The sequence below is a fragment of the Oncorhynchus masou genome, chromosome 27 (assembly GCF_036934945.1).
Source record: "Oncorhynchus masou masou isolate Uvic2021 chromosome 27, UVic_Omas_1.1, whole genome shotgun sequence".
In the NCBI taxonomy this organism is placed as follows: domain Eukaryota; kingdom Metazoa; phylum Chordata; class Actinopteri; order Salmoniformes; family Salmonidae; genus Oncorhynchus; species Oncorhynchus masou.
In genome coordinates, this window is record NC_088238.1 from 2,241,206 (window position 1) to 2,253,740 (window position 12,535).

Consider the following 12,535-nt stretch of genomic DNA (forward strand, 5'->3'; position numbering starts at 1 on the left):
AGAAGACAGACCAGAAACAAACAAGATGCCATCACAGGGTTCTATAGTCTGAGAAGACAGACCTGAAACAAACAAGATGCCATCACAGGGTTCTATAGTCTGAGAAGACAGACCAGAAACAAACAGATGCCATCACAGGGTTCTATAGTCTGAGAAGACAGACCAGAAACAAACAAGATGCCATCACAGGGTTCTATAGTCTGAGAAGACAGACCAGAAACAAACAAGATGCCATCACAGGGTTCTATAGTCTGAGAAGACAGACCAGAAACAAACAAGATGCCATCACAAGGTTCTATAGTCTGAGAAGACAGACCAGAAACAAACAAGATGCCATCACAGGGTTCTATAGTCTGAGAAGACAGACCAGAAACAAACAAGATGCCATCACAGGGTTCTATAGTCTGAGAAGACAGACCAGAAACAAACAAGATGCCATCACAGGGTTCTATAGTCTGAGAAGACAGACCAGAAACAAACAAGATGCCATCACAGGGTTCTATAGTCTGGGAAGACAGACCAGAAACAAACAAGATGCCATCACAGGGTTCTATAGTCTGAGAAGACAGACCAGAAACAAGATGCCATCACAGGGTTCTATAGTCTGAGAAGACAGACCAGAAACAAACAAGATGCCATCACAGGGTTCTATAGTCTGAGAAGACAGACCAGAAACAAGATGCCATCACAGGGTTCTATAGTCTGAGAAGACAGACCAGACCAGAAACAAACAAGATGCCATCACAGGGTTCTATAGTCTGAGAAGACAGACCAGAAACAAGATGCCATCACAGGGTTCTATAGTCTGAGAAGACAGACCAGAAACAAACAAGATGCCATCACAGGGTTCTATAGTCTGAGAAGACAGACCAGAAACAAACAGATGTCATCACAGGGTTCTATAGTCTGAGAAGACAGACCAGAAACAAACAAGATGCCATCACAGGGTTCTATAGTCTGAGAAGACAGACCAGAAACAAACAGATGCCATCACAGGGTTCTATAGTCTGAGAAGACAGACCAGAAACAAACAGATGCCATCACAGGGTTCTATAGTCTGAGAAGACAGACCAGACCAGAAACAAACAGATGCCATCACATGGTTCTATAGTCTGAGAAGACAGACCAGAAACAAACAAGATGCCATCACAGGGTTCTATAGTCTGAGAAGACAGACCAGAAACAAACAAGATGCCATCACAGGGTTCTATAGTCTGAGAAGACAGACCTGAAACAAACAAGATGCCATCACAGGGTTCTATAGTCTGAGAAGACAGACCAGAAACAAACAGATGCCATCACAGGGTTCTATAGTCTGAGAAGACAGACCAGAAACAAACAGATGTCATCACAGGGTTCTATAGTCTGAGAAGACAGACCAGAAACAAACAAGATGCCATCACAGGGTTCTATAGTCTGAGAAGACAGACCAGAAACAAACAAGATGCCATCACAGGGTTCTATAGTCTGGGAAGACAGACCAGAAACAAACAAGATGCCATCACAGGGTTCTATAGTCTGAGAAGACAGACCAGATACAAACAAGATGCCATCACAGGGTTCTATAGTCTGAGAAGACAGACCAGATACAAACAAGATGCCATCACAGGGTTCTATAGTCTGAGAAGACAGACCAGAAACAAACAGATGCCATCACAGGGTTCTATAGTCTGAGAAGACAGACCAGAAACAAACAAGATGCCATCACAGGGTTCTATAGTCTGAGAAGACAGACCAGAAACAAACAAGATGCCATCACAGGGTTCTATAGTCTGAGAAGACAGACCAGAAACAAACAAGATGCCATCACAGGGTTCTATAGTCTGAGAAGACAGACCAGAAACAAACAAGATGCCATCACAGGGTTCTATAGTCTGAGAAGACAGACCAGAAACAAACAGATGCCATCACAGGGTTCTATAGTCTGAGAAGACAGACCAGAAACAAACAAGATGCCATCACAGGGTTCTATAGTCTGAGAAGACAGACCAGAAACAAACAGATGCCATCACAGGGTTCTATAGTCTGAGAAGACAGACCAGAAACAAACAAGATGCCATCACAGGGTTCTATAGTCTGAGAAGACAGACCAGACCAGAAACAAACAAGATGCCATCACAGGGTTCTATAGTCTGAGAAGACAGACCAGACCAGAAACAAACAAGATGCCATCACAGGGTTCTATAGTCTGAGAAGACAGACCAGAAACAAACAAGATGCCATCACAGGGTTCTATAGTCTGAGAAGACAGACCAGATACAAACAAGATGCCATCACAGGGTTCTATAGTCTGAGAAGACAGACCAGAAACAAACAAGATGCCATCACAGGGTTCTATAGTCTGAGAAGACAGACCAGAAACAAACAAGATGCCATCACAGGGTTCTATAGTCTGGGAAGACAGACCAGAAACAAACAGATGCCATCACAGGGTTCAATAGTCTGAGAAGACAGACCGGAAACAAACAAGATGCCATCAAAAGGTTCTATAGTCTGGTCTGTCTTCTCAGAAACACAAGGTCCTGTAGTCTGGTCTGTCAGCTCTGTCTTCCCAGAAACACACGGTCCTGTAGTCTGGTCTGTCTTCTCAGAAACACAAGGTCCTGTAGTCTGGTCTGTCTTCTCAGAATCTAAAGGTCCTGTAGTCTGGTCTGTCTTCTCAGAAACACAAGGTCCTGTAGTCAGGTCTGTCTTCTCAGAAACGCACAGTCCTGTAGTCTGGTCTGTCTTCTCAGAATCTAAAGGTCCTGTAGTCTGGTCTGTCTTCCCAGAAACACAAGGTCCTGTAGTCTGGTCTGTCTTCTCAGAAACACAAGGTCCTGTAGTCTGGTCTGTCTTCTCAGAAACACAAAGTCCTGTAGTCTGGTCTGTCTTCTCAGAAACACAAGGTCCTGTACTCTGGTCTGTCTTCTCAGAAATGCAAGGTCCTGTAGTCTAGTCTGTCTTCTCAGAATCACAAGGTCCTGTAGTCTGGTCTGACTTCTCAGAAACACAAGGTCCTGTAGTCTGGTCTGTCTTCTCAGAAACACACGGTCCTGTAGTCTGGTCTGACTTCTCAGAAACACAAGGTCCTGTAGTCTGGTCTGTCTTCTCAGAAACACAAGGTCCTGTAGTCTGGTCTGTCTTCCCAGAAACACAAGGTCAGACCTGTAGTCTGGTCTGTCTTCTCAGAAACACTCCTGTAGTCAGGTCTGTCTTCCCAGAAACACTCCTGTAGTCTGGTCTGTCTTCTCAGAATCTAAAGGTCCTGTAGTCTGGTCTGTCTTCTCAGAAACACACGGTCCTGTAGTTTGGTCTGTCTTCTCAGAATCTAAAGGTCCTGTAGTCTGGTCTGTCTTCTCAGAATCTAAAGGTCCTGTAGTCTGGTCTGTCTTCTCAGAAACACACGGTCCTGTAGTCTGGTCTGTCTTCTCAGAATCTAAAGGTCCTGTAGTCTGGTCTGTCTTCTCAGAATCTAAAGGTCCTGTAGTCTGGTCTGTCTTCTCAGAAACACACGGTCCTGTAGTCTGGTCTGTCTTCTCAGAATGTAAAGGTCCTGTAGTCTGGTCTGTCTTCTCAGAATCTAAAGGTCCTGTAGTCTGGTCTGTCTTCTCAGAATCTAAAGGTCCTGTAGTCAGGTCTGTCTTCCCAGGAACACACGGTCCTGTAGTCAGGTCTGTCTTCCCAGGAACACAAGGTCCTGTAGTCTGGTCTGTCCTCTCAGAAACACAAGGTCCTGTAGTCTGGTCTGTCCTCTCAGAAACACACGGTCCTGTAGTCTGGTCTGTCTTCTCAGAAACACAAGGTCCTGTAGTCTGGTCTGTCTTCTCAGAATCTAAAAGGTCCTGTAGTCTGGTCTGTCTTCTCAGAAACACAAGGTCCTGTAGTCTGGTCTGTCTTCTCAGAAACACAAGGTCCTGTAGTCTGGTCTGTCTTCTCAGAAACACAAGGTCCAGTAGTCTGGTCTGTCTTCTCAGAAACACAAGGTCCTGTAGTCTGGTCTGTCTTCTCAGAAACACTTCTGTAGTCTGGTCTGTCTTCCCAGAATCTAAAGGTCCTGTAGTCTGGTCTGTCCTCTCAGAAACACAAGGTCCTGTAGTCTGGTCTGTCTTCTCAGAAACACAAGGTCCTGTAGTCTGGTCTGTCTTCTCAGAAACACAAGGTCCTGTAGTCTGGTCTGTCTTAGAAACACAAGGTCCTGTAGTCTGGTCTGTCTTCTCAGAAACACAAGGTCCTGTAGTCTGGTCTGTCTTAGAAACACAAGGTCCTGTAGTCAGGTCTGTCTTCTCAGAAACACACGGTCCTGTAGTCTGGTCTGTCTTCCCAGAAACACAAGGTCCTGTAGTCTGGTCTGTCTTCTCAGAAACACAAGGTCCTGTAGTCTGGTCTGTCTTAGAAACACAAGGTCCTGTAGTCAGGTCTGTCTTCTCAGAAACACACGGTCCTGTAGTCTGGTCTGTCTATGAAACACAAGGTCCTGTAGTCTGGTCTGTCTTCTCAGAAACAAAAGGGAACAGGGACCGAGTCAGGAAGCAGCAGTGAGTCAACTATGGTAATAACATAGTGTACGTCCCAAATAGGAACCCTATTCCCTACATAGGTCAAATGTAGTGCACTAAGACATATGGGCCCTGGTCTAAAAGTAGTGCACTATATAGGGAATAGGGTGCCATTTTGGAAGCAAGCCCAGTTCCTGCTCCAGAGGTTGAGAGTCTCAATTTGCATTTGAATCTGACTGAAACGAGAGAGAGGGAGAGAGAGAAAGAGAGCTGGAAGAGGGTGCCTCAATGCCAGCTTTGTGTCCAGCCATGCAAAGCACAGACAGACAGAGCCGCCACAGAAATGCCACCAACTGGCAAGGCAACCCAGGGAGATTGACAAGGAGATGAAGAACCCGAACAGATACAATGAACTGTAAATCCAGGGGTTGTCTGCACCACCTCTCCCTCCACTCCAATTCCACCTCCATCACCTCCCATGTCATTCCCAACAGTGATTGTTCTAGTTTAGTCCATCCCTCCTGTTCTCTCTCTGATTGAGTCTGAGGCAGGCCGGCCGACAGCAAGGACCCGACTAGAGAGGATGTCACTTTCAAATCAGAGATGAGAGAACACACACACACAGTCCTTTTCTTTTCACACCCTGGGACCATCTTCCTTGCATGACAACGCCAGCTGAATAAACATCTCACACCGTCCGTCTCTGTGAGCCCCCTACTAAATGCATCTGTAACAAAATGGAACGGTCGTCACGACAACGGGATCTGTTGTCGTTGGGAAAGAGGACTTGTGTTTTTTTTTCCCCTTCCGACATCCGAGAGGGGTTGCTGGAGGAGGACATCACCACTTCTGCTGGGTTCTCTCTAAAGTCACTCTAAAGATATACTGCTCTGAGAGAACCGTCAGTCTCTGGGACTCCTACAACTATAAAACACAAGGTTCATAGCTAGTTACAGTAAGGAAAGGTGAGAGAACACAGCTGTATTCCCATGTAGGTAGGATTTATCGATAGGCTATTTGTTTAAACCCAGGGGGGACGGCTAGATTTCATCAATTCACGTTGGACTGCAGCGTTAAAATCACCTTCATTGTTTTAAAGTAACAAGAGACCGTGTTCTGTGTTCATGCTGCAGCAGCAGTGATCTGTGAGCCACATGACAGGGTGTGTGTGTGTGTGTGTGTGTGAGAGAGAGACACTACTCTGGTCGGAAGCAGCCTGCGTGACAGTCCTGAACCTCAGCCAAGATCCTTATCAAAACTATTGTGTCTGAGTCCCAACTGGTACCCTATATAGTGCACAACTTTTGACCAGGGCCTATAGGGAATACAGTGCCATTTGGGATAAAGCCTGTACTGTATGTTACAAAATAGAGAGTTTCTCACCAGACAAGAAAGTGTCAGGCCTCTCTGATCCTGCCTCCTGAATCACCACGCAGCACTGGGGGGTTTCACCACGCAGCACTGGGGGGGTTCACCACGCAGCACTGGGGGGGGGGGGTTCACCACGCAGCACTGGGGGGTTTCACCACGCAGCACTGGGGGGGGGGGGTTCACCACGCAGCACTGGGGGGGGTTCACCACGCAGCACTGGGGGGGGGGTTCACCACGCAGCACTGGGGGGGTTCACCACGCAGCACTGGGGGGGTTCACCACGCAGCACTGGGGGGGTTCACCACGCAACACTGGGGGGGTTCACCACGCAACACTGGGGGGGTTCACCACGCAGCACTGGGGGGGTTCACCACGCAACACTGGGGGGGTTCACCACGCAACACTGGGGGGGGGTTCACCACGCAGCACTGGGGGGGGGGTTCACCACGCAGCACTGGGGGGGGTTCACCACGCAGCACTGGGGGGGGGTTCACCACGCAGCACTGGGGGGGGGTTCACCACGCAGCACTGGGGGGGTTCACCACGCAGCACTGGGGGGGGGGGGGGTTCACCACGCAGCACTGGGGGTGGTTCACCACGCAGCACTGGGGGGGGTGGTTCACCACGCAGCACTGGGGGGGGGTTCACCACGCAGCACTGGGGGGGGTTCACCACGCAGCACTGGGGGGGGGTTCACCACGCAGCACTGGGGGGGGGTTCACCACGCAGCACTGGGGGGGGGGGGTTCACCACGCAGCACTGGGGGGGGTTCACCACGCAGCACTGGGGGGGGGTTCACCACGCAGCACTGGGGGGGGGGTTCACCACGCAGCACTGGGGGGGGGGGTTCACCACGCAGCACTGGGGGGGGTTCACCACGCAGCACTGGGGGGTAACCACGCAGCACTGGGGGGGGGTAACCACGCAGCACTGGGGGGGGTAACCACGCAGCACTGGGGGGGTAACCACGCAGCACTGGGGGGGTAACCACGCAGCACTGGGGGGGTAACCACGCAGCACTGGGGGGGGGTAACCACGCAGCACTGGGGGGTAACCACGCAGCACTGGGGGTAACCACGCAGCACTGGGGGGGTTCACCACGCAGCACTGGGGGGGGGGGTTCACCACGCAGCACTGGGGGGGTAACCACGCAGCACTGGGGGGGTAACCACGCAGCACTGGGGGGGGGGTAACCACGCAGCACTGGGGGGGTAACCACGCAGCACTGGGGGGGTAACCACGCAGCACTGGGGGGGTAACCACGCAGCACTAGGGGGGTAACCACGCAGCACTAGGGGGGTAACCACGCAGCACTGGGGGGGGGTAACCACGCAGCACTGGGGGGGTAACCACGCAGCACTGGGGGGTAACCACGCAGCACTGGGGGGGTAACCACGCAGCACTGGGGGGTAACCACGCAGCACTGGGGGGGTAACCACGCAGCACTGGGGGGGTAACCACGCAGCACTGGGGGGGTAACCACGCAGCACTGGGGGGGGTAACCACGCAGCACTGGGGGGGAGGGGGACACAAAAGGAAGGCTGGAGACCAGGACGACTAGGTAGGATCAGAGGGAGGCTGGAGAGTAGGAGGACCAGAGGGAGCTGGGAGCAGGAGGACGAGGTAGGGCCGGCTGGGAGCAAGAGGACTAGGTAGGGCCGGCTGGGAGCAGGAGGACGAGGTAGGGCCGGCTGGAAGCAAGAGGACGAGGTAGGGCCGGCTGGGAGCAGGAGGACGAGGTAGGGCCGGCTGGGAGCAGGAGGACGAGGTAGGGCCGGCTGGGAGCAGGAGGACGAGGTAGGGCCGGCTGGGAGCAGGAGGACGAGGTAGGGCCGGCTGGGAGCAGGAGGACGAGGTAGGGCCGGCTGGGAGCAGGAGGACTAGGTAGGGCCGGCTGGGAGCAGGAGGACGAGGTAGGGCAGGCTGGTGGGAGGCTGGGAGCAGGAGGACGAGGTAGGGCCGGCTGGGAGCAGGAGGACGAGGTAGGGCCGGCTGGGAGCAGGAGGACGAGGTAGGGCCGGCTGGGAGCAGGAGGACGAGGTAGGGCCGGCTGGGAGCAGGAGGACGAGGTAGGGCCGGCTGGGAGCAGGAGGACGAGGTAGGGCCGGCTGGGAGCAGGAGGACGAGGTAGGGCCGGCTGGGAGCAGGAGGACGAGGTAGGGCCGGCTGGGAGCAGGAGGACGAGGTAGGGCCGGCTGGGAGCAGGAGGACGAGGTAGGGCCGGCTGGGAGCAGGAGGACGAGGTAGGGCCGGCTGGGAGCAGGAGGACGAGGTAGGGCTGGCTGGTGGGAGGCTGGGAGCAGTGGTCAGAATGCTATATTAACGGTCTGTTTAGGCCAGTCTTCACATGAGCCAGCTGCAGTCACTGGCTGGCAGGCAGGGACCCGGTTTACAAAGAGTCCTCTGATGAGAGGGGAAGATGGGTTCATAGGCTGAGACGGAATCAATTACATCTGCACAACATGTAACGTCATAGATCAACTGGAATGAAACCCTCACTCACGGTTGTACAAAGAGCCGTGACTAAACCATTCCCCGAAATCTTATATTACCCCCCCCTACATTTTAATTATCACTAAAACAGCAAAGAATCATTTTGTGAACTGTAAAGAACCATTGAAGAGTTCAGAGTCATTATGGTTGCACATAAAAAGCCATCAGCCTTCCTAAAGAACCCTTGAGGAACCCTCGTGTTTTAGCGTGTGGAGCGCCTGGTTCAATTCTGCTTAGGAACATTTTTTATTTGTTTTTACATCTCTAAAATGGTTAAACTAGTGAGAAATACACGTGAATATTGAACAAATCTGTGTTTGCTTCATTTACTATCATCACAGAAATAAGATTTTGCCTTAACTAATTAAATGTATATTATGTGACTTTCCATGATGCTACTGGGTTACTACAAAACACAAGCTGCCATTTTGACCACATCGAAGTGAGAGGGGATATTACACTAACTTTTTACCTCAGATTGGTTAAATTAGTATAAAAGTTTACACTCAACACGATGACACAAGACCAATTGCTTAAAAAAAACAGATCAATATCTTTGGTTTTGTACTGTTAATTCATACCAATACACAGGTTTGAAAGTCAAACTGTCACTGTTGATATCCTATGGCGGGTCGTGATTAATTGAAATGGGACTAACAGAAAAAGTTGTTTGTTCCATTTTCCGTGAAGGCAGCCTCCTGAAATCAACATCTGGCATTTTAAAATATACATAGAAGCCTCCTACTAACGCTCATCTTACCAACCACATATACGTTATTCCACGTTTCCAACCTGGTCTCAGAACATTTCGTATTATTCTGTTACGTAAAATATACATAGAAGCCTCCTACTAACGCTCATCGAACCAACCACGTATAGGTTATTCCACGTTTCCAACCTGGTCTCAGAACATTTCGTATTATTCCTGTTATGTAAATCTGAGATAGTCAATTTAGTATGATATGTTAAGTTTCGTATGGTTACATAAGACAGATGGTTACTTAAAGCAAAAAGAAGGATGGAGGGGTGGGTGGGTGTATAACAGGAACGTCTAGCAATCCAAACGTTGGGAGTTCGCATCTCATCACAGACAATTTTTGCTAATTAGCATATTTCTAATTAGGAACATTTCCAAAATGTAGCTGACTTCTGCTGGTTGTCCTCGAACCAGTGATGTAAAAATATAACCAGCTTGTCATGTGTGTTTGTGGTAGTTTCAACAGTTGCAACTCCCTAATCAATGAGTGACACTTAACAAAACAGGGTTTTTGGTGCAAGTGCAGTTTATAAGATACCCATTAAAAAAGGAATATGTAAGTAATGTGATTACTATTGTTGCACATGTATGTGTTGATAGTACATTTTATGTTTTCAGTAGATCACGAACCGTTTATGCATATTGGTTATTGATTTGGACACATACATACACATACATATATACATACATACATACATACATACATACATACATACATACATACATACATACATACATACATACATACATACATACATACATACATATGTCTGACCAACTGGAAGCAGCGACAGCATCATTTTCAAATGACATTTTAGGAATATAAAAATTGTCAACATTAATTTCCAACGGTATTTTACTTAATCTGGTAAAAACTGCTGAATGATTCACCCCAAAAAATTATGTGATTGATTTATATTGATGATATACCAGAAGTCTCCAAAACGCGTGCCCTGCTTACAAAGAGCCCCCAAAAAAATCGTATCAAACTTGAAAATGTCCTAGGCTCTCTCTCACCTGTGACAAAATCTAGGCTCAACATGGGTATATCAAAGAGTGAATTTCTATTTCCTATTTTACATTTCAAGACAACATATGAGGGGTCTTCTTACCTTCAACAGACTTTCCAATACTGTGCAGGTGTGTGAAGTCGAAGGTGTTGTTAACGTCCCGCAGGTATCTCTCCACCTCCACGGTGTTGTGATAACGGAACTCCAAACTGACACCGGACGACACCAACTTCCCGAGGTATAGGCAGAGCGCAAAAAGAAACATCGTCTCGTGCGGGACAGTGACAACCTGACCCACAAAAACGAAGTTTAAGAAAAAAAACGTTAATCCGATTTAAAATAAAATACAACACCGTCAAATATGAACCAAAAACTCACGAGGACATAGTAGCCACGCGCACAACTTGACACTGAAGTCAGCAATAACGTCAATGGACAGCGCCAGTGTGCAGTTACCTGGCGTTACATTTCTCAATGCACTAAGGTTTAGCATTTTCTCTCAAATTATAGCCATCTAAATGAGAACATGTTGCAAGCAATTCTTATTTTTTAGGCCGGAATAAAACGTGTCTATAGAAGTGTAGACTAGGCCATCAATAAACATGTCTAAAATACATCAAAATATACTAAATTCACAAAAAAAATGTTTATAGCCTATTCACATGACATTCTACATTACCTTATTGCTAAATGTATATTTCCTGCAGCTCGCTGTGTGCGCACAACTTCTTCTGTGAAGACGTCTCTTGAAGTCACACCGCGGTCACGCTCGCCTGTCCGACCGCATTCATAACAACTGTTTAAAGTTCCAAATCGCTCGAATGGTTCTTCGTCGACAGATCAACCCTCCCCCGACCACATTACACCGTCGGGTCCCCTGCCTGCCTGCACACCGCCCTGTATGGCATTATCACTATATTCACACACGGCAAGTTTTTATACAGTAGCCGGCAGAGGCGAGGCGGAGCTAAACAGTTCTCAACTCAACATGATCTCACGGTTTTACCATTTTGACGTTTATCCACATTTGTTCCAACGTACAATTTGGAAGTTACTCCAAATGCAAATGTAGAAGTTGTCAAATTTTGAAGTTAAAGGTTAAGGTAAGTTTTAAGGTTTGATATCAAACTTTTTTTTATATACATATATTTTTTTTTTTATATACATATATTTATATATATACAAATAGTGTACCACTGCGAATAAGGTGCCATTTGGGAGACGAGAGGGTGAGATCCCTGTGGGCTTCACCTGCAGGTGTGTGGTTTGACACCACTACCTTTCTCTCCATGATAAGTTGCTGATCAACAGGCTACAGAACATGATTATCCAGATCACGTGCACTTACTAAATTAATAAACACACCTCTACATTATCTAGCCTACAACTTCAAAAGCTTTATAGGTTAATTCTAACAAATTCTACCAGACTTCATTTTTTAAAATATTTATTTTATCCTATATTTTTATTCAGAGACACCAGGCAGGTTATCGTTGACCCAGGTTTATTAGACAAAAACAATGAGTAGGGTTACATGCACACAGTAATGTGGTTATTGTGGATAGTCTGATTAATATAATAGTTTGATTAAAACAGTTTTCCTTCTTGGAAAAAATAACAACTCCCCTAATAATCTTGTTTCCATGGACACGTCTGAAATCAGGCTTCCGGATGGAACTCTGGTAAATGCAGAAAATGGCCAATCAAAATAAACGTTCTGCCACAACGACCATGTTATTTATGGGGAAGCGTGTTTGTTTCTGAGTTCGGACGTATGACGTTTGTATATGAAAACTACTTCTACTTTGCCTACAGGATAATTTTTCTAAAGATTGACAACAACAAAAATGTATCCATTTGACAGGAGGGGATTTTTTTCTTTGGTCAAACTTTCTTTATTGCAACAAATGTTAATGGAAACTGTGTTTTTCAAAAAAAAAAAAAAAAAAGGATGATTGCCGAATCATTTTAAAGATAAGAGGGTCACTATAATGCTCCACTACACATTTCATACTAAATGCCTACATCTTGCAATATAAACGTTTTCAACTATAACAATAACGTTTATTTGCAGAACACGGATTGTCCTGACTTTCACGAATGTCTGAATTGCTCCGAATTGCTTTTTCTGATTGGCTGGAAAGTTTTCGTCATTCCGATTATTTCAGATCTATGCGTGTCCAAGTTTCACCATGGCGACCACGGACCTCGGCGACACGTGGGCGGATGATCATTATTAGAGTATGGCAAATACTGGTCAATTATTGCATTCTATCAATGCTGGCTTTCGCGGGCGACCACACGAAACAGGGGTTGGAGGACATACAGGCTGTCGCCAATTTATTAATGCACAATTTGCCTAAATGCGTTTTGGAAACACTTTAACCATTACATTTTTACTCGGCACTGTTGGTTTTTAAGAAAAA

General features: G+C 47.4%; 1 protein-coding gene across 1 annotated transcript in view; it reads right to left on the reverse strand.

Moving 5' to 3' along the window:
- The window catches only part of LOC135515556 (carboxypeptidase M-like), a 113,692-nt gene extending 102,737 nt beyond the window's left edge, over nt 1–10,955 (reverse strand). Inside the window, exons 1-2 of the mRNA XM_064939176.1 lie at nt 10,789–10,955; nt 10,212–10,398 (exon numbers count right to left, since the gene is read on the reverse strand). Coding sequence (XP_064795248.1) covers nt 10,212–10,374 — 163 coding nt within the window. The 5' untranslated portion in view covers nt 10,375–10,398; nt 10,789–10,955. The remainder of the gene's footprint in view (nt 1–10,211; nt 10,399–10,788) is intronic.
- Between the last annotated feature and the right edge of the window lie 1,580 nt (nt 10,956–12,535).